The sequence below is a fragment of the Vanellus vanellus genome (assembly GCF_965231255.1).
Source record: "Vanellus vanellus genome assembly, chromosome: 6".
Lineage (NCBI taxonomy): Eukaryota > Metazoa > Chordata > Aves > Charadriiformes > Charadriidae > Vanellus > Vanellus vanellus.
Window position 1 is genome coordinate 15,421,503 of NC_138911.1, and position 25,720 is coordinate 15,447,222.

The 25,720-nt window shown below is 36.2% G+C and overlaps 1 protein-coding gene across 1 annotated transcript in view; it reads right to left on the bottom strand.

Annotated features, from left to right (window-relative positions):
* PIK3C2A (phosphatidylinositol-4-phosphate 3-kinase catalytic subunit type 2 alpha) overlaps window positions 1–20,108 on the bottom strand; it is a gene marked incomplete at its 5' end in the record, with an annotated part of 40,970 nt that extends 20,862 nt beyond the window's left edge. Inside the window, 11 exons of the mRNA XM_082485242.1 lie at window positions 996–1,118; window positions 1,202–1,415; window positions 1,500–1,542; window positions 3,771–3,914; window positions 6,387–6,450; window positions 6,555–6,634; window positions 7,237–7,348; window positions 8,023–8,143; window positions 11,083–11,240; window positions 13,035–13,132; window positions 18,999–20,108. Coding sequence (XP_082341368.1) covers window positions 996–1,118; window positions 1,202–1,415; window positions 1,500–1,542; window positions 3,771–3,914; window positions 6,387–6,450; window positions 6,555–6,634; window positions 7,237–7,348; window positions 8,023–8,143; window positions 11,083–11,240; window positions 13,035–13,132; window positions 18,999–20,108 — 2,267 coding nt within the window. The remainder of the gene's footprint in view (window positions 1–995; window positions 1,119–1,201; window positions 1,416–1,499; window positions 1,543–3,770; window positions 3,915–6,386; window positions 6,451–6,554; window positions 6,635–7,236; window positions 7,349–8,022; window positions 8,144–11,082; window positions 11,241–13,034; window positions 13,133–18,998) is intronic.
* Window positions 20,109–25,720: the final 5,612 nt, after the last annotated feature.

Genomic DNA, 25,720 nt, shown 5'->3' on the forward strand with positions numbered 1-25,720 from the left:
ACGCACTTATGCGTCTGCTCTTTATAGAAATAATCCTAAATTGGATATTTCAATTAACTTACAAAGTTGTTACAATATATGGGGAACAAAAAATGATTCAGCATTTATGTTAGTAAAAGTGAGTCCCTTTTCCTCTCCTTTTACATAATTTGAACACTGCTTATAAGCAGGCTTTATTCATCCTTCTTTAAGCCGCACAAGCTGTTCCCATCACAAGGAATGCTATGACCTTCCCAACTCCTTATAGTTGTATATGACAAACACATTAGAATCATAGAATTGCTGAGGTTGGAAGGGACATTTAAGATCATCAAGTCCAACCATTAACCTACCCTGACAAAACCACTTCTAAACCATGTCCCCAAGTACCACATCTACCCTTTTTTTAAACACCTCCAGGGATGATGAATCCACCACCTCCCTGGGCAGCCTATTCCAATGCTTAATAACCCTTTCAGTGAAAAAAGTTTTCCTAATAGCCAATCTAAACGTCATCTGACATAACTCGAACCCATTTCCTCTTGTCCTATCACTTGTCACCAGGGGGAAGAGGTCAGCCCCCACCTCTCTACAACCTCCTTTCAGGTAGTTGTAGAGGGTGATAAGGTCTCCCCTCAGCCTCCTCTTCTCCAGGCTAAACCACCCCAGTTCCCTCAGTCATTCCTCATAAGACTTGTCCTCCAGACCCCTCACCAGCTTTGTAGCCCTTCTCTGGACACGCTCCAACACCTCAATGTCCTTCTTGTAGTGAGGACTACAAGGACTAGCACAAGGCACTTGTCCAGTATTTTCATTCCCACTTTTAAAATGAGTAGCGAAATACCATTTAGAAAATCATTTCTTGTTTTGGTCAATGTCTCACACATTGTTCTTTCAACACTTCAAATGGAATCAGAAGCAAGAGCTGCTTGAATGACTACATTCAGCAGCTAGCTAGGTAGGTACGAGCTAAACCAAAATATTTTAGTGAGTTTTAACATGCTAAAGTCACTTACAGTTCATCCCATTTAATCAAGTAGAAGAAGTTCTTGTATGTGCCAACCTTCTTGGACTGAACAGGTTTAAACAGATCTTTTCCATTATGGGTCAGAGAACAAATCAAGTAGTACTTTTCATAACTGGACAAGGAAAAGAAAGTAAATTAAACAAACAAAAAAAGAATCTATAAAAGAATGAATTTTACAATTAATAAATTACTCACTTTGATACCCAACCAGGAGAAATTCCATGAGCAGCAAATATTGTGAACTGGAGATGTTCTGTGGCAGTCCATGCTTCCTTGGTACTCTTACTATCCTTCGAAGAAATTGCTGCAGAACTGCTACATGAATTCACGTGGAGTTGCAGAAGGGCCTCAACTGCCTTTGTTAACTGGTCTATACTCACTTTCAGAGGGTTTTCAGGCTGCAGTGAACCTAAATTATAAATTATCTTTAATGCATATCTTCCTAAAGCAGCCACCTGAAAGTAATTTATAAATAAAATTGAACTTTACTCACCAGGTGAGCTCTTGCTAGTGTCATCGCCACACTGTAAGGACACCTACACAGTAAAGTTAAAGCAAATTTCAATACCAAGAAACCCATATTATTTTTCCATTGCTCACCACCTCCAGGGTGTTTAAGTATCCTTAAGTATCCAGGCTCTTAAGTATCTTGTACAGAAGTTATGAAAGATCTGAATTAGGACCATATTTGGGTTTATCTAACATCTTTTTACTCAAAGTTCCTCAAGAGTTAACTGACAGCATCACAATTTCCATATCATGCAGCAACTACTCACCAAGTTCAAAAGCTCATGTTTTGTCAAGACAGAACTATTTCAACACCCTTGATGAACTCTTAAAAGACACAGTACATTTGAATATTGCTCAGGACACTAACTTCTCTGAGCAGAGAGAAAACTTGGTCAGGGCTGTTATGGATGAAAACAGCAGCTGTTAGCTCTATTACCCAGTAATTTCAGTCTGAACAGCTGGGTTTTTTTGTGGTGTTTGTTAAGGTATCTTTTGTAGGCAGAGTTATTATAAACTTAACAAATAAAAAATGTTAAATAACAGAAAGCTGAACAGTAAGTACTGTAACTTTGTTCTGTCTGCTGTGTTTGCTTCTTGGTCTGTGAAAATGGAAGTCTAAACATGCTACAGTATTACAGCAATGTCTAGTCTCAACAAGGACACTGTTGAAGCCAAAAAGCAACAAACAAATCATGGGAATTTACTCCCTTCTAATAAAGAAAGATTTCATGCCAAATTCAACTTCTGATAAAGGTAAAACTTTTAATGAAAACTATGTTTGTGATTTAAAAAACAAACCCCACTGAATTCCTAATACTTCAGAGAAAGTCCAAGATTGCTACAAGTGCTGGAGAAGAATGCAAGCTCTCCTTACACTTTTGGTGTATTAATTGAGCATCTTGTCAACATTAAGTTTTAACCATCAAAAAAACTTCACATTCTTATAAAAGACATGCAGCAACTTTGGAGGGAGTTGGAAATCACATCTTTTTCCCCTTTCAGAAAAACTACCTTATGTTTCCACCATACTTGTCAAGCAGTCCAAATACTTTTGGATGACAGGATGCCAAACTGTTGAAACAGCACTACACGTGTAGTTTTCTGCTTGGCAATCTACTGTTTTCTTTTACTTTCTGGCTACTTCTTCCAACCATGAAAGAGTTACTTTAAAAAAAAAAAATAATCAAACAATATGCTATATAAAGTTTCGATGCAACCATCTCCAGTCTTTACAGCATTTTCGTTTCTTTAAACAATCCTGTATACCTTCATATGCATTACTGTTTAAGCCAATGTTCATCACAAGAGAACTGCAAAGTTTTAATGATAAAGTACCTTTTTTCAAATTCCACTAGGATAGTGTTATTTTTCGAAGTTATTTTTACACTGTAATCTAATTATTTCTAGTTTTCTCCTATCAAAAAGCAAACATTGAAGAAATATTTGAGACGCTGTATTTCCCTAAGTTTTCTTAATGTCTTCTGCATTTCACTGCAAGAATTTTACTTGACAACTATATTTACTCTGTGCATTTTGCAAGACTTCTTCTGCTCAGCATTACAAATGTATCACCGAACTGATGAAGCTGAAAGTAAGAACAGCACATGAAGTGCCACTGTAATAAGGCAGCAGGATAACAGAAGCAACATTACAACACTGTTTAGCTTTTTTATCTGCACACTTCTCCATTTAATGACGGGTTTTGACAATGTGACTTGAACCCAATTCTGCTCAAGTGAACTTTTCATTGTAAGGCAGTTTTATCATCAAAATCTGTGCTATTTGAAAGATTTTATTTTTGTCCATATGCTCAGGAATGCAGGCACATGAACTGTTAGAGTTTTAAGATGCTACTGCTATTCATATCAATACTGCACAGAAAATACAGGATGTGAATTCCTCCTTTAAGCATAACTGCACTGATTTTGGATGGCATGAGCTAGCTGTCAGTTTCCCCTTGGTCAGTTTTAGTAGCATCTACCGTGACACAAGTATGTAGTTACAGAACCAGAAAACAGTGTTTTTAAAAAGTCACTATTTAGAACAGGGAAGGATTCCAAGACTAAGTTATTAATACATTAACAGCAGACAGATGTTAAAATAAATGGAGGATATCAGGTAAAATAAAAAACCCCAAACAATATAACCCTGACTGGACAGTTGCTGGTATTTGCAACTACCAAAGATTATGAAATAGTTTTTATTAGTGTTAAAAAGCATACCGCAGAACACAATTTATAGCGTGAAAGTTTACCTCAGCATTTTTAGTCCTTGGAAGATTAACAGCCCTCCTTAGCTTCTTTACCGATTCCGTTATTGCAGGAGTCTCTACACAATCCAATGTAGAACAGATTTTTCTGACAGTCTTAATTACGTGATCTACTGCTTTATGCTGGTTCTAATAAGGAATGTATGAGAGAACAGATTGGTCTGATCACAATTGTGAAAGTATTGCTTTAATTTATTTTTTTTTATTTTTAGAATGAATTGCCAAGAAAATTTTGTTACGAGATGCATATCTCAATTACATTAAACTGTGGCGTTATAATTTGATTAAACAAAGATCTCAGTATTGAGAACTTCTTTATAGCTCAGTTATCAATGCCAAAAACATAGGAGTAGTACAGATTCTAGAATGGTGTCTCAGGAAACATTTTCTATTAAGCTGTAGGCTGACAAGTATTTTTTAATGAGATATTAAGCTCAAATTCCCTCATGGCATAAAAAGAAGGGGTACTTTAAAAAAGGATATTCACCTAGTGTGACAAAGGAATGCTAGAGTAGTAGTGTTTCAATTTCAGCCCTCTTAAACATGTAGGTTCAAATTACACTTACACTACAGTATAGCTTCCATAATGGAAATTCATCTTTTTTAATTCACTTTAATATATTTTTGAATTAAGTTTGTTGCAGCTTTTGCCTTATGTATAAATTAAATGGTTCTTTCATATGAAGCAATTGCAAACTGTCATCTTGGAGAAGGAAAGGAAGGGGGATTGCACACTTAAAAGGAATCTTTTTTGAAAGGAATAGATCAAGTTCTTATCAGAGAAAGAAAATGCTGGTAGGTCTCTTAAGACAAAGTCGAGCTGCTCCTAATATTCCCTTCCTTCTTATCTTTAAATAGAAAAGCCCCTTAATTTAAATATAAATTATCTTAGGTTTCTTATGTTTCGTTTATTAATATAAGCAGTCTTCATCCAATTTTAAACAATATGTGAAAAATGAAAACATTTGCTTCAAAATAACTGTTTACTTTCTAAAGGCTTAATGTATAGGTTTCTTTCACAACCACTTAGGAGCACTTACAACCAAATAAGAGGGATTAGTGTAATATCCTCTTGGTAAAATGTAAACTGATTCCCAGCCCCCACCCTCCCTGACATATTCTCATGACCTTCCTACAAATGATAGCAAAGAAGCCATTTCAATCAAGAAGTTTTTGAATTGGGTGATACGTGGCAACAATTAACTTTGTCCTGGTAAGAAAATAACCACAGAAGTCAGAAGACATTGTAAATGTTTAACCCATACTTTCAGAGCTAACAGTTTGAAGATAATAGCTAGACACATGAAAAACAATTTCCACTGCTATTTTCCTCCCAGGCTCTCAAATTAATGTCAATAAAAAGACAATAGATAACTTGTACATACCCTTGATTTCAGACTTTAAAAGTTATTTATGGAATACATCACCCTGTTTCACTTCGATTAGCAAGCATCAGCTACTGAATATGTACAGGAATTAGCTTCAGGAAGTAAAAAATTTCAAAATGCAACAACTGCTGATATTTGGACCTAATCATCACCACCTACAAGCTACATCTCCCATCCTCAAAAAGACCATAGAAAGAGAAGAACATAAGCCTGAGCTGAGGTGTTTTGCATTAGTCACCACAGCCTGTGAAATCACAGTTAAACCACCAAGCTGAAACAGCTGCAAGAGCAAAGCAACAAAACCACCACCATTTCAAGAGGCAGTAACATCTCACTCCTCAAAACTGCCCTTGAGAACGTGGTGAATCACCATCAAGGGAATTAAATAACATTAAGGGAATGTGTAAATAGTGGACATCAGCTTGTTCAGACCTGCATTCCCAGAGAGGCAAACAAACATAGTGGAAGTGACAAAGTACTGTAGTTAAGTCATTCATTTCAAGACTGTTCTTACAGAAACTCTAAGAAACACAGTTATCTGTTGTCTAAGAATTTAAGTTTCCCAGTTAGAATACTATCAGGAGATAAAGTAATCTTCTTTTAGAAATGAGTAAAGCAGGTTATCTTCAGCTAGCTTTTGCATTTGGGAAATCACTCTAGACTACTTCATATGCAAGCTGTTTTAAGCTACCTATCATACACTGAAATAGACAATGGTTTTGACAGTGTATTTTAAATTAACCAAATAGTGCAGAATAAGATGTTATTACACTTTTTGTAAAACTTACTTGTACGTTCCAAAATGCTTCAGTTATAAATCCCATTGTACACAACTATTACTGCTCACTTCTGTGTAGATTTTTATCTGTTACCAAGGTATCATTCATGGCTGACAACTCCTCACATAGTCAGAATCCAGACCTGTTCGCTATTCCCCCAAGTTAAACTTTGCCTCAAAAATGCTGCAAAAGATTATTTTGCACCCCAGGAGTTCAAAGATACATTTCTAGTTGTTATGATTAGCTAATAGTTTCCAAGAAAATCCAGGAAGAGGGAAAGTAACCTAAAAATCCTTGATTCCAAAATTTCCATTTGACAGCTTGTTCAGATCCTGGATTCCCCAAGAATACCTGCAAGTCTTTTTTTCCAGCTAATACATTAGTAAATTTTCTTGTGCTACTTTTGGTTCAGCAATAACTTATTATGACCTTACCTGATTTTTCAGAGCTATGTTAACTTGCTTGTGATACACATCTAGAAGCTCTTCAATAGAAGACCTGCAAGAAATAGTAGTTATTGAACACAAGTACAAGAGCTCAACATAACCTTGGTCAGAAACTCAGCAGTGGGCTTGATTACTAAAATAACCACATAACTTTACCTTATAATAGGTTCTCTGAAAGGCTTTTCTACTTTGTAGAGGTGTTTGGTTAGATGTATGGGTGTTCTGTCATCATCTTCCTGCAATAAAGTATTAGATATTAAGTCAATTTCTCACCTTTATATAATTTGTAATAACATTTTATAAGTTTCATTACTAATACCTGTGGGGTAGAAGGGGAAAAATAGAAGGTGATCTTTTCAAAAGGGAAAAGAGCCAACTAATTAATAGCCTATGAAATGTGTACACATTGGGACAGGGGCAAGAGGGAAGAAACAGCAATCAAATGCCTAAGTATGCAGATACCAAATATTCCTCCTTTCTTCTTTGATGGTCTGATACATATCTATTTAAACTCAAAAACAGCTCTTAACTTTCATTTAACTCAAATTTGCTGCTTCTCTTTCAGGCCTCAAGTTTAGTCCAAATGCTTGCATACTTTTTCCAACTATAGTACTTGGTCTAATAAGAAAGATTATCCATATTTATATTATTTCCCTTGCAAAAATTCAGTATGTATTTCACTTCCTCTTAGTATAAGAGAACATAATTCCTAACACCAAGCAGACATACCAATTTGTTAATCACACAAAAAGGTTATAGCCTCAGATCCACCAACTCTGATGCAAACTCCCAACTTCTTGGAGATTTATATTGCTGCTGCACTTTAGGAGGTACTTACTGTTCGTGCCAGATCTCTGCATATTACGCTGTGGGTCAACAGCTGCAGTTTGATTTCTGTATCCCACTTCCGACAGTTCTGAATATATTCATGACTTCCTACACAGTGCTTACTGTTAAACAAAAGAAAGCTATAGTTCCACCAAAAATATGCAGTGTTTTTCAAAAAACTCATACAGAATACTTAAGGCAACCTGTTGGCTCGAAATAAGGAAATGGTAAATCAACCTCCAACACCATTCTTCTTGATCTGATTTTTACTTCTGCAGAAGTTTTATTATACTATTACAGATACCTATACTTTTGCTAAAGCTCTTAACTACTGTGACTAACATTGAAACCAAATAGTCTAACCCAGAAAACTAACAGGGATTTGTAAACCATTACTTTTGAAAAAAAAAAAAAAAACAACCAAAACCAGATTATTTCAGATTATTAGAAATCATCAGTAGATTTTTTTTTTTCCTAGTTGTTGGGATTTGAAGAGCAGCTGAAAACTACAACATCCATCTACAGAAATGCTCTAGAAATCTGCATCTAGAAAAACCCCTGTCTGTGTTCAACACAACAGATGGCAGATTAGACCAGATTTCTAGGAAGCTGTTGAGAACCTACTTGGCTGTATCCCAGAGCAACTCTAAAGACTTCTGATCTCTGTGCAAAGTATGACTCTTCTACATTTTTAAGATTTCTGCTTTCACATATTTAATCATTAAAGATATACTTTCCAGTAACTGTGCCATGAAAAATCATGAAGTTAAATATTAATGAAAAAGAGTTTGCTTACTTTTGTAAGACTTCTTCGTGGCCACAGACTTTCAGGATATAGCTGCCAATGTCCACTTCATTCAAGTCATCATGCACCCAGCAAAGTGCCTGCATTATTATAAGCTCAACAGGGGAACTCACTGTTTAAAGAGATTACATCTAAAAGTTAAATATAAATCTATAGCAAGTGATATTAATCATTGTTCAATCACAAACTGTAGTTATTTAATGAAGTTCATTTTTATACTTGTAGGAAAAACTCTTATGCTTCTATAATCTCCGAAATTTCATAGTTTCGGATCTTCACTTTTTTCCCCACAAAGGCAGGCATCTTATAAAACCTGCCTGTAGTTTAAGAAATCAATAAATCCTTTTAAAATTAGGATACAATGTAGTCACTTGACCAAAAGTACAAAAATAGTCTGTAGTCTGTTTTCCAGGAGGTTTTATACGAGAATAGCTTTTCTTAAATTATAAAATTGCCTTATTTAGCAAGGACTTCAAATAGCTAAGTGATCCCAGAGCTTCTTAAAGTTTAAATATCATTATCTGAAGAGTTGGTTCTGTATTTATTCTGCTTTTGAGGAAGTGAGTATCAGCTGCAGCAGAGGCAAATCCTACTGGAAGTCCTTCCCCACCCTCCCCTTTCCATTTGTCTAGGGTAGTTTCCACATCATACAGGTCAGATCAAGTAAGCATCACCAACCCTTTGCAAAAAGCAACTCTTAACTACCAGTATTTTCACATCAGGCTCCAAATGCTTTTCAAAAAAAGTGTCTCTTTTCCATCCAGCAACTACAGAGCAAAAGAAATAATCCCAGTCAAACCCAAAATCCACCCCCCCTCTCCCCCCCAACACCAGATGTCACCGGGGAAAAATACACTGATGTGTTTTAACACTACAAACATTTTAAGTACAAACTGCTCTCTACACCTCCCTACCTAGTTTCTGATCTTCGCCTTTAAAACATTTGCAAACAGTGTCACTAAGTGCGTCAAAGTTCTGGAAAAAACACTACACTTTATTTTTTCCATCAGTACCTTAAGAGTGGTGCTTTTTTCCCCTCTAGGGACCTTTCTAGTTTTCCTGAATCTTCTTTTTCTTAAGAAATGTTACTACTATGGTGGATACAGAGAGGTAATGCCACACCAATATTTTTCACAAGATAATACAAGTGCTTCGGCTCATTAACAGATGACTAATTATTACAAGCACAGAGGTATTTGACAGCATACAAAGAATGAGCATATCTAATTCAAGAACAAGAAATAAGAAGTATGAATTCAGAAACTCATTATTAAGGCTATTTAACTTATTAATCTAGAATGGAACTGCTGTACTACCATCAGTAGAGAATATGGTGGTTGATACAGAAAAAAAGATGCAGTAAGTTTGTGGGCTACAGTCACAGGCTGCATTGGCAAAGGTCTGCCAGTCCTGCAAAGCCGAGTGGAGCAATGCAAAGATAACGTTACCACATTTTCCCCACCTTGTCTTATTGAGAGACATTAACTTCTTGCTGACGTGCTCAGGTAGACTTGTACTTCCACGTAAAGTCTAATAAACCAATGCGAAGTGAATAGACAATGCAAATAAGCTCTAAAGTTCATCTGTTTCCCTCCTGGGTCCTTTCTACACATTGAGACATCAGAACACTGAAAGGCTTCGGTCCTTTCTGAGCAGAACTGAAAGCTATACTAAAGTAGCTCTAGCATTAGGATGCTGAGGTATGCAACAACTTGACCAAGAGCAGAAGGAATTAAAGGAAGAGAAGAACTTCAGACCTATTACTAGTCACAGCATAAGCTACAGATACCTATCTTTCACTAGCTATGGAAGATAAGTAGTTTAACTGTGATTAGTTTCAGCATCAGAAAAAAGGAAGCGAGCAAAAAGCACAAAGAGTAAGGTACGTGGGGCTAGAATGCAAAACACATTCCAAGGTATTAACAAAGCTTCAAGAAATAAAGGGCTGAAGCTGTAGCATTTTAGTTACGCTACTAAAGCCTTTTGTAGGAAAGGATTAATCCTGTAATATTAGGAAAGTGTAATCTTAAGGATGAAGAGCAGAAGCCCTTCTGAGGGTACACTTACAGTCCACCTCATTTCTTGACAAGAGTATTAAATCACAGCAAAATAACTATAAGGCCCAGCAAATTAATATAGAATGAAAACACTTAAGCATTGAGAGCTTGTTTTCCAATACAACAACTTCATATCTTTTGAGAACAACCAACTCTACACTGTCACAGATGGAGAACCAAATGATGGAGAACCACAGCACAGATCCACTACCAGGTCACACAGTCTGGGAATGGGAACTGTCATAAGGGCTAAGAGACTACAGCAGTACAGAGGTTAAGTAGTAAGTTTCTCAGCTGTTTTATCACCAAGAACTGCCAGAAGGTGACAGCATCCACAGTTACAGCCTTTAATACAAACATGCTGTGCATTCTGGACTGCAGACTTTATGTACAAGAACAAGGTAAACCTAAGAGTTACACTCCAAACTAATATTCCCAGCTACCCACAAAAGTAGACCAGCTAGTTGTGGCACATCGCAACAATACTATTTTAGTGTTTGTGTTCATAAGTATATATTGAAGTCAAGTAGTAGATAATTTCAGTATTTATTCTTATTTCCTCACAGCAACTTTTAGATAGCCTGCGAGAATTTATTTAAACACATGTTAGCCTTGAAATAAACAATTAAATTAAAAGTTAAGAATCTCAGTCCTGGTGGTGTCATCCCCTCGATTACCATAACGTAGGTCAAACTCTTGAAAAATTGTTTTAACATTCCCAGCTGTGGATAAAATAGCACTTCTAGTTTGTTTGGCTTTCCTTTTTAAAAGAGTGTTTCCCTTTGTCAGCTTCCAAATATTTTCTTATGGAGGCACTGACCCAGAATTAGGTTTGTTCTTCAGTTACCTTTTCCACATTCCCCATAAGCAATCCACGCACCTGGGAGCCAACGATTACAAAAACTGAAAGCCATTGGCCTAGACTGAGCGTACAGTCTTAACCCACCATTCTAAGTCGTACAAGCAAACACCAATTTAAGAAGCAGAAACATACCATCACATGTAAAAGTTACTGGTTGCTGGAATTCTTCAATTTCTATAGAAACCTTGATACTGGCACTCTCCCCGCTTATATTTCTTTGCAGCATGATTGGACTCAGCACAAAGCCTGGGTTTGTTTGCTGATTAGCATAAGGAAACTTGGTCCTCAATCTGAAAGTAGAGAAGGCTTATGAAACATTGTAATGGAAAAGTCTAAGACTAAAGCAAAATAACATGGTAATAACCACAAGCCAGAACAGTAAAAGACTACCTTTTGCTGTTTTCCCAAATTGTATGTATAAAACACCATTTAATTTTTCTACTCTCAACAGAACACCGGCCAGAATAATTAAACAAGTGGTACTTAGAGGGGAAAAAACCTAGCTTATAATTAGGCAGGTCATCTATATAGCTTAAAATATTTAATAGGTCAATGCTTACAGGACATATGCAGCTTCTGTAGAAGCTAACATCTAAAACAGTCTTAAAAAAAAGCTAATCCATGGCATTTGCTAAAAGTAAGTTTAAAAGCAACATAATTTATTTTATGTACAAAACACCAGAAAACTCTTTACATGCTTTTATTTTTGCAAGCCTAATCTGAACGTAGATACTATGCAGAAGGTAGTTATTCCAAGTTGTGGAGGTTGAGAAAGAGGCTTAAATTAAGGGAAAGGCTTTTTGTTAGGACACAAACAGTATGAAACATCCACCTAGTACCAAATAGACAGTACTGTGATAGCTGTTTCTTATTTTGTGCTATTTAACATCGATAAACTAATTCTGCCTTAATCTTCTACCAACACTGAAGTAGTATTATAGGAGATTAGGAATAGAACTAATCTATAATGGTCATCTATTTCACCATCTTGATTCCTGACATGAATGAAAAAAAAGAAAGAGGAATCCCTCTAGCAAGAGTTGTCCAGTAAAAAGTCCATCAGCATTTTAAGCAATAGGTCTTGAAAGAAAGGGTAACAATTAGATTTAACTAGAAACGGTTGCAACAAGCCTATTTTATGTGAGCTTTGTCTTAATGTTGTTCTTCAGTAAGTTTCACAGGTATATGACTTCTCATTGGTTTTCTGGAGTTTGCTTTTCATTTCATAAACATTCCTGTTTTAAAAAGTAGCTGTTATCCTTCATATTCAAAGATCTTTATTTCCCCCATTATTTCTTGGATTTTGATCTTGAGAGGAAAAAAGACAAGACTCCTAGTTTGTCTTCTCTAGGAAGCAAGCAAAAAACCCACAACCTCTCATTAAATTATGGCAGTATGCAAAAAAAAAAAAAAAAAAATAGAAGGAGGATTCTGGGTTATCAAGTCCCATCATCTTTGGTATGACCTTTAAGAAGCTTCACCACCTGATGAAAGCAGGAACCAGTTTAAAGGTTGTATTTGTTACAGAATTCCCGTTGTGGAAGCAATAAACCCAAGAACATTTAAGGGCCAGAAAGACATTAAGTGTCAGGATTTAGTGAGGTTCATCAACTAAGAAAAAAAAAAATAAAGACTTCAAATTCTTTCAAAAGAAATTGTATTAAATAGATGAAGGAGATACAGATATATGGAAATACGGAAAAACCATCTGAGGACAAAAAAAGTATTATAAAAATAAGGAAAAGAGTGAGAGGAAAGTCACAGGACCAGAAGGAGGAGATATAGTAATCCAAAACCTTTGTGCTGAATACCTTAACAGTTCTGTTGCATTCTTAAAAAGAAAAAAAAAACAAAACACACACACACACACAAAACCACCCAAATCCCACCGAAAAACAACCACCACAAACAAACAAAAAACAAAACAACTAACCAAGACAAACCCAGGAAAAACTGGGATAAGAAAAGGGGAAAAAGGACACATACCAAATTCCACCCCATCAAGCAAAAAAGGTAGCATTGGCCCTGTCAATCCAAGTGATTTTTTTTTTCTGAAAGCTAATTTGTATTCAGTAATTTCTTACTTTGTAACTGCTTGAGAAAAAGCTGACAGTTCTTGATTCTGCCCTTCAATTTCTTGAAGCACATTTTCTGTCAGCATGCCAGTGGTCCCATTGTCTTTCTGCAACTCAAAGATAATACAGTATTTAAATAGCTGCAAACATATTTCTATAGCCAGCAAAATCACATGTAGATGATAGATTTTCAGGAGTCTGAGGTTTACTATTAACTATATATGTACTTCTATAAGGAGAAAAATGTGTATCATCACTAAGTTGAAAAGCAAAGACTCACTGGACCAGTGACTCCTTTACAGAAGGCAATTTAGTTGACAGCATCATTATCAGCTAAGGTTAAGTTGCAAGCATAACAGTTCCTAAACTCTCAGCAATGTTCTGTTGTATTAGAATTTGGCTAGGTTTTGCTGAACCAGAGGAGGAAGATGGACAAATGTTTTTTCCTCCACTTCTGCGATTCAGCCTTCAGTATAGTCCCAGAGAAAACCATTACACATCAATTCTGCCCATGATTACCTTTTCCTACAAAGCAGGAAAAGATAAATTGTACACTGGAAGGAAGCAGCATTCAGAACACTAAACTCTGAACTAATCTCATGGTATCAAATTACTGCTGTTTTAATCTCTTATGCCATCTGCACCCGCCAACTCCCAAAAATGTAAACCACAATCTTTGAAGTATCCAATCGAAAAAAAACAATTGCTAGAAGTGAACTGCAGATTAAAAAAAAAAAATCTAATAAGCTTTAAAAAAACCCCAAACAACAACACAAGCAACAAACTGCAGCAATTTTTAAATCTGTATCTGTTTCTGATCCGATTCACAATACAGCCATATGAATGCTAGTGTAAGCAAAAAGTAGAGAGCAGCTGGAACAACCAGTGGGGTTGAGGTGGCAGTAATTCCTCTGTAGTCTAACAGCCACCACTAGCCTGCAGCACTCATGAAACTCCAGCCAGATACACCCTGGAGTAAGTTGATCTTGAAGAGTTTGCTCATGTCCAACCTAGGGTCATTGTACACAGAGGATGAAGCCGTCTGACCAGTTACATTTTACATGCAGAGCTTTTACAATGCTTATAGAAATCTTTAATCCACTATGAAGTCCAGAAAAAAAAACACAACAGACTGCCCTATAGTTCTTCTGAATATCATCACAATTTATTCACACTTGAAATAGTGAAGAACCACTTAACCAGTATGTGGGTTATTTATTATTAGCTAACAAAGTTAGCTGAAAATCTAATTTCGTTAGAGCTTATCAGACAATATAGTCAAATTAGCCTGTCTCAGAAAAAGGGGTCAAATCTGTAACATGCGCGGCTAGGGACTGTCAGGTCTTAGCACTTTTTCCCTCCCTGCAATTAACTTGTTTAAGCAGGACTGTGTAAAGAAGGGATAATACACACAACCCATAATTGCCACTTGAATTGCATTTACACCTAGTTATTTCAGCTAAAATATTGGCTTCATGAACACTGATCAATTCAAAAGGATGAATTCTATGTAATGGTGGATTAGACATACCATGGGAAGCTATTAGAGCAGGAAGCAGTAAAGCCACAAAATCTGGAATGAGATCCCGGAACATGTATAGTACCTTAAGTTTCAAAAGGCTCTTCCATTCTAACATCTCAGACAAGTTCTATCACATAAAAATCCTTCTGGACAACTGCACAAGACCTGCTGACAAACCTGTGCAATTGTATCTAGTACAGGTATTCTTTAAGCAATTACACAATAACAAAACAAAAAAAAAAAAATCATACAAGGAAACAGGAAGTTGACCTACAAAGTGAAAGGTAAACACCTTTGATAAAGGTTCAACTAACTGCTGGTCAGCACTCAACACAAAACTCAGTCATTTCAAATCAAGAAGCCGGCTATACAAACATTATATTTCCTCTATTTAAGAGCTCTTTTTAAAGAAGTTAGGTAATACTACAAGTACTCAAAGCACTTTGCAACTCTAACCAGAGTTAATTAAAATAAAGTCACACCAGTGATGCAACATTGCTACTTTGTGCTGCTATGTGACACTTTTGAATTATTTACAGCAGAATTTGCAGGTTAATCTGCTGTTAAAAGAAGTTTGGGGAACTACAAGGCATTCGTACACATGCAAACTTAGCCAGGGTAAACAGTAAGTTCTAGTGTAATAAGCAAAGAAAAATAAAAACAACCAACATTTATTTGGTTACCCATAGTTGACCTCAGGGTCACATTTGGCTAAGGAGAGAAACCTAATGTTATTAAAAATATGTATTGCTGGAAATTACCTCCTGGTAGAAAATTAAGAACATTAAATACCTCCTTGCTTTTTCAGTTAAATTTCAATACTAATTTTTGATCACTTTGTGGAAGATAATTTCAGGAGGACAAACTTTGACAAACTGAGAAATCTATTTGAGAAATCCACTGGACTCAGATAATTAGGGTGTTGAGCAACAAGTAGGTTTTTAACTCTTTAATTTACAGATGAACAAATCTAAGAGGTGCAAAAGCGATCAGTCAAACAGGAAACAACTTGTAAGAATCAACTTCAGGCCAAGCTAGATAAATAGTTCATATCAGCATAGCTTGCAAAATTAGAAGTCATCTGCAAATACAATTACTCTTAACAATAAAAAAATAACCCTGATGCCCAGTAAATTACCAAAAGTCAAGTTAAATTAAATTACACAAGTACATAAAGCCACAGGACTCTTCAGCTCTGTGGAGAGGAAAGATAGAGAAGACAACACCTAAAATAGGAGAAAATTATGATTTTGCCTCTTCTTTCAGAAAGGAGAGTGACAAACACTAAAGTATTTAAGGGGGAATACCAAATATACAGATACTTCCCTCAATGAAGCAAAGCTCAAAGCAATCTATTGATTTGAAGGATTAGATATAGTATGATAGTACCAAAATATATGACTAGAATTTTTTTTTTTACTAATAGTTGTGTTTAAAGGGGCAGCAAGACTATTAGTTATTCAGGGGAGAAAACGATCATGACTAGTTAGGATGCAAGACTTCAGAATATACTTTGAAAGCAATATATACCTGGAGGCAAATGGGATAAAATACAAGAAAACTGCCAAAAATAGAGGCTAAATAACTCAGCTTCCTACTATACCAGATGGAAAAAAATCACTTAAACTGGAAAACAAAGTAGTAGCAGAAGATGGGCAAAAGATAAAGCAAAAGTCACAGGTTATGTTGAAAGGATATCCATCTGAGAGACTCATCTTTAGACCTATTTATTATCTTCTTCAACTCAGCACAAGCAGCAGAAACACCCCTGCTGGTACTTCAGTCTTGTATCATCAGCTAACTTCATAATACAGATGAGAACTGGAGTATTATGCCAGAACTAGTTAACCATAGACTGGAGGAACACAAGTGGAAAGTAAATCTTGAACCTTCAATTAGGCATTCACTGCAGGAGTCTGCTATAAACTAAGAACTTGCTTGAAAAAGAGGGCAGCTTAAGCAAATCAGATATATTAACTGACTACAGGATTGATATGTGTTGATGTGGTGACATCATGAATAAAGCAAATGCAATAAAAATGTATCAAGCAGGATGCCCATACCTGTAATGAGTGTTTATTCATGTCACTGTACAAGGCACATGGTACACTGAGCTCTCACATAGAGTACTAAAATTCTCATAAGCCATCTTCAAAAAAAAAAAAAAGTGACAGGAAAGAGAAGCTTACCCACAGAGCTTGCAATGAAAGCTGACAGAAAGTCACTGCCTCTTATAACATGTTGAGGTAAAGATCAAAATGATTCTTTATCTTAAATATCTGCTGTTCCATCCTGCTAAGAAGAACATTTGCCAAGAACTAGTTATGAATGCATTTCTACTTAAAATCAGATGACTGATGAGGACAGTAAGGATCTGGAACAGCCTTTAAATCAAAAGTAGCAGGAGGAAAAGACCACACGTGAAGGCTGAGCTTGAGCATTTTATGAATCAGTTAACATATGAACTGCAAGTAGCGTGGGATTGAGCCTGATAAGCAGGAAAAACCCTTTAAAACCCTGCATTCTTGAAAAAAAAACTGGAATTTATAAAAACAGATTTCATTCAGCAACCATGAAATATTACTTTCTACAGACAACACAGAAGCACTGATCCAATACAGTCTAGCTATTCCAGTCAACAGTCACATTACAATCAATCAAACATCACTGGAAAACTGACAGACACCTCACTAGGTAATGTGACAAACTGAAGAAGCAAACTGCTGAAGAGCCCGAGGTTACAAGTCTCTCCAAATACTGGAAAATAACTGAGCTCACATCACAGCTCACAGTGAGTGGAAAAAAATAAAGTTAGGTTAGACCCAAGATCTTCACGCATATGTTAAAAACGTGATCCCTTAAAAACAGAGGTAAAGAGGTTTGGGGGGTTTAGGTTTTCTTTGGTCCTTCTCCACTGGCCTTCTATGAAACTTTTGCCAGAATACTGACAACTAGCCCAGAAAAACAGGAAATCCTTCAAATGAGGGGCCAAAAATTTCACTTCAATGGAAATTTAGGCAGCCTAAGCTAAAGTCTAGTAAATCTTTCTTTTTCTGAGAAAAAAAAACCTCCACCAGGTGGGGGGGCAGGGGAGAAGAGAGAATTAAGGAACAATTTGGGAAATATCTTTGACTGATAACAGTTGTTTTTCTATAGCACATCCCTAGTCTATTAAACACACATAGAAAGACAACACATAAGATTCAAAACAGTCACAATCCAAAGTCTCCAAGGCAAACAAATCTTTTACTCCCCCCTCTAGCCAGTTTCTACAAATATGATTTTTCCTGCCATTATCACCCTTGCCAGCATGTTGACTTTTCCACTGAAAACTTCTCCTTCAGCCTTTGTATTCTCTCTACCAAAAAAATACAAATACAGAAGTATTCATATTCCTTTTCTAGGGAGATAACTAATATTTTAAAACGTACTATCTTTCTTTATGATGGAATTGCCACAAAGAATTTTAAAAGATAAGAAAAGTTAAATAATCTACAGTGATTTACTGGACTTGGAAAAGGGTAGGATGCACTTACGGGGTCATAATTAACCAGATTACACTGCTACAGTATTGATCGTCTGCTGTATAGTCTAGTTTTGATACAAACTGCATGTGTTCAATGTCCAAAGAGATGAGTGTCATAACTAAAGCCTCTGTTGACATTTTTGTCTTGAAATTTTGACAAAAGCAGTCCTGATCCAAGAGCAGAAATCACCCTTTTGCCCTGCCTGATAGAAGTAACATCACACAAAGATGGTTTTCCTTCTTCCAGCACAGAAGTAGAAGGTTTCTGACCCAACAGGCATCCCAGTTTCCAGGACAGTGTAACCAAAAAGGTTCACAGTTACAATCTCTCTAGCATTCCTGCACAAGAGGAAAGATTTCTACCTACGAAAGAGAATTATAGTGGTCCTGTGAAAGACTGCAAGTGATACTGGGAGAGCAGAAGAGAGTTTGGACTACGCCTCATTTCTACCTTTTTTTTTAAAAAAAGTTAATGGGTTCAAATATAAGGCAAAAAAAAGATTTTTTTTTTTCCAAAATCAGAGATAAAAACTGCTCAAGATAAAGCTTTCAACATCTAACTCGCCATCTTTTTATTTTGTAGTATCATGTGAATGCTTATTAAATATTTATCAATGCGATTTAAATAGTTAATTGTTCTAAAGATTATTTCCATTTCTTTTTGTAGTGTGTTGAAAAACAGCAATTTCCTCAATAAACGTGGAAAGATTACACAAGGGCAGAGTTACTTTAGGATTTAGTTCAGTAGTAATGTTCAGTTTTCTGAATATCCCTAATACACACATACACCAGTAACATCACATTATTTGGACACTGCTCAAACTAAATAGTATTTAACAAACAAATCCAGATATTAAAGTGTCTTTAAAATACTGTGATTAGTCTTTACTATTATACTGCAATTTAAAAATACTGACGTACTTACCTGTGATGTTTGGCCCTGTAACTTTGCAAGTTGAGTTGTTCGCATGTTTAAGGACTGGCTCCTTGTAACTGTTGCTCCAGAAGACTTCCCATTAACTTTTCTTTCCAGATGACAAGTTACTAACAACTTTTCTTCTAACAGCACAGCATCCCATGGATCTTCAGCAGTCATGCTTGAAGCCCTCTCTCCATCATTCTCTGCCTTATTTAAAGTCTCCACATTATCCACTTTTGGTTTACTTAGGGGATCCAAATCTAACCAATCAAATTTACTAACATCTCTGCAGCTTTCTGAGGGTGGGAGGTTAGAAACTGCAGACTTTATAGCAGTCATTTCTAAGTCCGTGCTTGACTTCCCATTTTTCAGAAATTCCGAGGTGCTTGCAATCTTGTCAAATACTTTTGCCATTTCTGGTGTAAGTACTGGAGGATATATAGGTAGGCTTCCTTGTGGATGGAAAGGTGTAGTAGCTGCCAATGGGTATGAAATGTATTGCGACTGTCTTGGAAGACCAAGATAAATAGGTTCTCTAGAGTGATAGGAGGACATACTTGGATGGAATCCATTCTGAAATATTCCAGTCTGTTTTGTGTAAGAAGCTGAGGGGTAAATAGGAGGTAAAGTGCATGTCACGGGTGCTGGTATCCCAGGCGTCCACTGTCTTCTCTGACCCGTAGGCCCAAGATAAAATTGTGAAGACACAGATGGGCTTAAAATAGGATTTACTGGTAACGTAGGTACTTTACTAGATTCAAAACTGTCATCCAGCAGCAGTTTCTCTAGTTCGGCATGAGTAAGCTTCTCTATGTCAATGGTACTTAGTTTATCGTCCATGCTCTTGGCATCAGACTCTGGAAACACCATGAGATCATGGTCCTGTTTGTTATGAGTCTGTGCTATTTGTCTGGTGCTGCTTACAGAATGAAAAGTTTGTTTATTACCAGCTACACCTCTTTCTTTCTGCATCTTAGCTAATGCCTCAGCTTCCATCTGCAATGCCTCCTCTTTGTCCACATCTTTTGACCTTGCGGCTGCCAAAGAAGGTGATGAGCGCTGTTTAAATCCATTGTTACTGGATATCTGGGCCATACCGTAAGAGCAGATGTCCATTTAAAGAAGCCACACTTCCCTTGTACTGGTTGTCTACCCTTGGCTTTGGAATAGATTTAGCAGACCTGAAAAGGAAGTGAAACATTAGAAACACATAGTCGTTATCCACTTACGATTTCTTTTAAGTCATACATCACCAACTGACAAGGTTGCACATGTCCTTCAGAAACCCAGGACATAAAATTTTAAGGAGAACACTTTTTTTTTTTGGGGGGGTGGGTGCATGTATCAAACTTAAAAAGAGAAGCCACACAATTAAATTCACAGCCTTTGAACTACATGAGACCCATTTATTTTTCTTACCAGTACTTACCAGTAGGTAGAGTAAGTACTTGGTTTCTTTTTGTACTACTAAACATAAGACACAGAAAAGCTACATTCAGGTACCTAACTATTTTCAGATTGGAGCAATTCTGCACACTTATCCAGGTTCAAAGTTGTTCTAACAACTATACAAATATCTAGCGTTGATAAAGCACATTATCAAGAAGACCTCCAAGTTTTCTTCAATACATTACAAAAAAGATAAATGTATCAAACTGCTGTGCCATGATTATGACAGTCATAACGATGCTGAAGGACCTCCCTTCCTTTGGAAAACATCATTGTACTTTACCCTCTTAACAAGAGAAATAATGCTTATGAAATGCAATTTCTTGGACAACCAAAATAAGCGAGTTAAGTACAGCTGCTCATTAAGTAATTCCTTTAACAGCCCCTTAAAGGAAGTTCCATTCTCTACTAGGTAAGTGAAGAAACTCTGAAAGGTCACTTTTGCTTAAGGCCACCACCAAAAAAGTAACATCTTACATTTTTCCAATTCTGATCTTGTGCTCAGTATTATTATACAACTTCCCTTATTCACCACGATATCTATGCCTCTTAATCTTACAAGAGACTACCACAAGAACTATGTTATTTTTCAATATTATTTCCGCTTTACTCTACAGCTTTTACACACCAACAGGTTGGAGTTGATTCCAGGAGATGTCTTCCAGCAACAGCTAGTATGCATATCACGTAGCAAGATAAAAATCATGAATAATGAGTTTCTGCTAGGAGAGTTACATAAACAGCAGTTCTCATTAAAACACAGTTTCACTGAACTAGATGAGCCCATCATGGGTTTAAGTCATGCAACAATCTACAAATTAAGAGTTCTCTACAGCAAATAACGTAGATAACTCAGAAGCCTGTCTTTATGTTCCCTTGCTATTCACGCCGACTAAACGGGGGTCTTTTCCTCCCTTGAATCAGACCAGAGATGTGTGCTTTAAACAAACTGACTGTACTTCTGTGGACTTGCCACAAATGGCAAGGTTCTTAATAGATTTCTAATAGATTATTTAAATTCTTTAACACGCTAGCTGAGCTTGTTTTATCTGCTTCACTTTGGTGGCTTATTCCATGAAGGACAGACATCTTTATAAGAGGTTCTATACATTTCAGCTAAGTCTGAAAACATAAATTCAGGTGAAACCCTTCACAAAGCAAGATTAAACCAGAACTGATGTTACAGGTACCAAGACAAGATTTAAATGAAAGAAGGTGTCTTCAGAAAGACTGAAACAGTGACAAACTTACAAAGTTATAAAACCCTGAAAACCATACAATTAAAGTCCTGGGGAATAAAATCTTAAGGAGGGGATTTGGAGGTTAATAGTATGTATCCATTCCACATGATAATGATATTCAACACAGATGAAGTCTAGAGAAAGAAAGCAGACAACAGATCCTTTTCCATACAACATATTAAGCTGCAGAGTTTGACATTCATTAAAGCCACAACTATTGCCATTAGAAAGAAGCCCTGTCCTATCTACTGCCTATTTGCACAGCTGAGTGTTTAACCTGATCTTGATTGAAAAACACAGACCTCAAACTTTTTTGCTGGGTTCCTTTATAGACAGTGCAGGTACCTGGTCCCATTTACAGCACAGCTGCAGCCTTCAGTGCCATTCGGTTATTTACTAACCTCCTGTTAGCAGGATAGGCATTCTAAGCCTTCTAAAGTTTAGATTTACTGAATATTTTGTAGACAGTCTAAGCCTACTACCCCCAGATAACATTCTAACAAGAAGTCTGATATACTTTACACCAACTGCTCAGACTTCCTAGATATCCAAGCAGGCTTTAACCTCTTTATTAACTTACAGCTGGTTAAAATTGCTATGTCAAGTTTTCAGGTGCAAGAACACCCTGACTTACAAAGTAATCTCAATAATTCCTGCTTGGCATTTCCAAGAAGCAGCAGCATGAGGTAAGTGCAGTTTTCACAGTCTTGCTGTTGCCTAAGGATTCTAAATAGCAGCAGGCTTTTTTTTTTCCCCTGACTTTTATTAAAAAAAAAAAAAAAGCAAACCTTAAACACAATCTACTTTCTGAGACTATACAGAACTGTTTGGGCTACAGCTTTGACGATGATCATCAATGCATTCTGGTGCTGCTTGATAATTACAGCAGCAAGTGATTTTTCTTAAGGAAAAAAAATATCAAGACCATATGGTCTTCCAAGTTACTATACCAACTCTGGCTCCTTAAAAATCTAGGGAGCCTTAATTTTCTGCTGAAATCAACAGCTTTGATCTCCATATTCACCAGGCAGTTCCTACTCACAAGAAGTCTCTCTTCCACAAAGTCACAACTGCAGATAAACATACATTCCTTACCACTCAAACATGGTGCACATCTGCAGCACATCCACTCATAACATCTAGAGAATCCCAATCAATCAATAATTGCTTATTTTACAATTTCACATTACAGTGCTGCATTTTTGTCAGTGTACGATTCCACACTTGCACTGACAAATCCAGTGACTCCTAGCATTCAAGACAGAAGAATGCTATCGTTAGAGATTATGTGAAAAGTTGAATTTTACTTTTATTTTTGCAAGGCAGTCTCATCGGCATACAAACACTTCATTTGATCACTGTATTTAAGTCCTGTCCCTGGGAAACTTCTAAAACCAAATCAGTGTATAAATGTCTCAAATTTTATAAGCAGACTGCAGTTTTTAAACAGTTTGAAGTTAAAAACTGATCAAAAGAAAATCTGACAAAATCGCAATACTTTTCACAAAACTTCATCCTGCATGCTAGTTTTTAGCAGTAAACTGACATGATAAAACATCAGAAGAAAAAAATCCCTAGGCATAAGCATGATTAAATTAAAGACAGGCCCTCTTTTAAATGCTAATTACACCTTGTCAGTTAACATTTGCACATAAGAAGTTTAGCTTCACTTTGAACTTCTGACTTTGTAGCCATCTAAGTTCAAAGGTAGAGAGCAAGCAGAATTTAAAACTTCTCCAACATTTACGAGAAGGGCAAATTCCATTTGGACCATCCATCAGCAGGAAACTCCTCTCAAACACTCAGAAGAATGTGTTTCAATTCAAATCCCAGAAACAGGAAAAACAGATACCTGAACCATATTCACAAGAAGTTTGCAGCTGGAATTCCTTGGAAGACCTAGAAGTAATCCTTAGAGGCAGGATTGTTCTCATCTCAACTGCTGCATACTATTTTAAGTAAGAGTAACAATCAATTTTCAACTGTAAATCTGTTCACCTCTGAAAGCACAACTCTCTTTCCAGACACTTAAAGAATGGGTCAAATGCTTTCCTTTTTTTTTTTTTTTTTTTTTTAAATAAAAGGAAAACTAAAAGCAACTCAAGGGATTATAACATAAATTTGAAAGTGATAAAACAGTTTCCTATACCACTTATTTCTCCCCCAAATTTGAAATTAAATGGACACATTCATACTTTATACAAAGTCCCCATATTTACACTGCCCTAGAGGTAACTCACCAATACTGCCTGCTTCAAGATTTGTTTAAAAGCAGGTCTAAAAATCCCTATCTACAGCCTTGATGAAAGGTAAGCTGTCTCTTGCAGTGCGATTTAGTTAACTTTAAGCAATATTTTCTTTAAGTATTCAATCAGATGTGATCAGACATGAGTCTGCAGACCTTTTTCTCTGGCTCCAGCCTTTCCCTAAGAGCAACACTTCCTTGGTCACAATTTTGAAGAAATGTGTTTAGAGTCGAAAGTTAATTTGCTCAGTTAAGTACCCATGTATTGCTATGTGATTTAATTGACTAGTGCTCATTATTTCAAAGGATTTAAATGCTCTTTTTAATATAAAAAATAAATAATGCAGCAACCAAACTTTATTAATATCAAGAACCAAGAAACAGTAAGATGTCTGACCGTCTCCTTCAGATCAAACACTCTACATGGAATGGAAATTAATTTCAAACCAGGTTTTCACTTACAAAAGCTTACATAAAAAAAACAGAATATATTCACATATGCACTAATCTAGCAAATACATCAAAATGAACCATGAAGAGTTATTTTCCTAATGAGGAATTTATAGGTGTTTGGTAAGAAACTTCAGGAGAATCAATACAGGATATTACATTTCTACCAGGGCAAAGACTCTCAAAAATCTAAATTAGTTTCCTATCTTAATGAGCAAGGGATGACTTTATTAGAGATAAATCCTGTTACCTTAAGCAGAGATAATCTCACCATCTGCTCATGTACATGTTAGCATTCTTCTATACTTAAGATGAGTTGCACAACAATTTTCTTTTCAAAAAACCCCAAGGCTTTTAACATTCTATTTATAATTTGTTCCAGTGCTAAACAAGCACAGAACGTATTATTTGGTAACTCATTCTTAAGAAATACTTTATAGTTATCACAAATCAGTGCACATAAATTCCCTAGAGTCCAAGCACTAAATACAGAAGCAATGATAACAAGTCAGACCATTTCCTGCATGCCTTATAAAGTAATGCCCTGACATACAGCAGCCAGAGCTTCCTCAAAACAAGTGTAATTTTCACAGTAACTGTGTTTATTTTGCCATTATTAAAAATATATATATATATTTGAGGCATTTGCCTAACATTGAATGATAGCTAACTTAAAAATTAACAAATCTTGCCTGCATACCAGAGACGGTAGCAGTTTTATGGGATAACAGGGAAAACTTAGCAAAAGACAGCAGCAGTAATATACTATGGAAAGTACTAATCATCTGGAAAGGAATTCATAGCAAGACATTTGCCACAGCAGTAAAACTCCTTAGCAAGAAAAAACATAGGAACTTTGATGTTCAAAGGCCTCTCTGCCAGATGCATTCAGATTGCTACAAATCGAGAAACAACTGAATAGATACTCATAATACGACTTTTTGAAGTAAGTCCAATATTTAAAAAAATACTGTTAGGTTTAAATTAGAAGTTTTTCAATAATGTGTACATAAACAGTCCTTAAAGGCTAATGTTTCAGGTATATATTTCTACCGCACTGTCTTTCCACTAAAAATTTAGTAGCTTCTTTAATCCAGTCATCTCAGCAAAATTAGAAAGCACCCCCTTACAGATGAGGTTACCCAAAGGACTGAATCCACTTCATTTCAGGTCATATCTACAGAATCTTCAAAGACAATTTCACTGGCTTAAATATAGGTGCAATTTTTAATTGGGCACAAACTGAACCAGCACTCATTTCTGTTTTGCTCAAATCATTCAGCTCATAAATAGACCAGCAACTGCATCTCTTAACTTTGATTTTGAAAATTCATTTACATCTT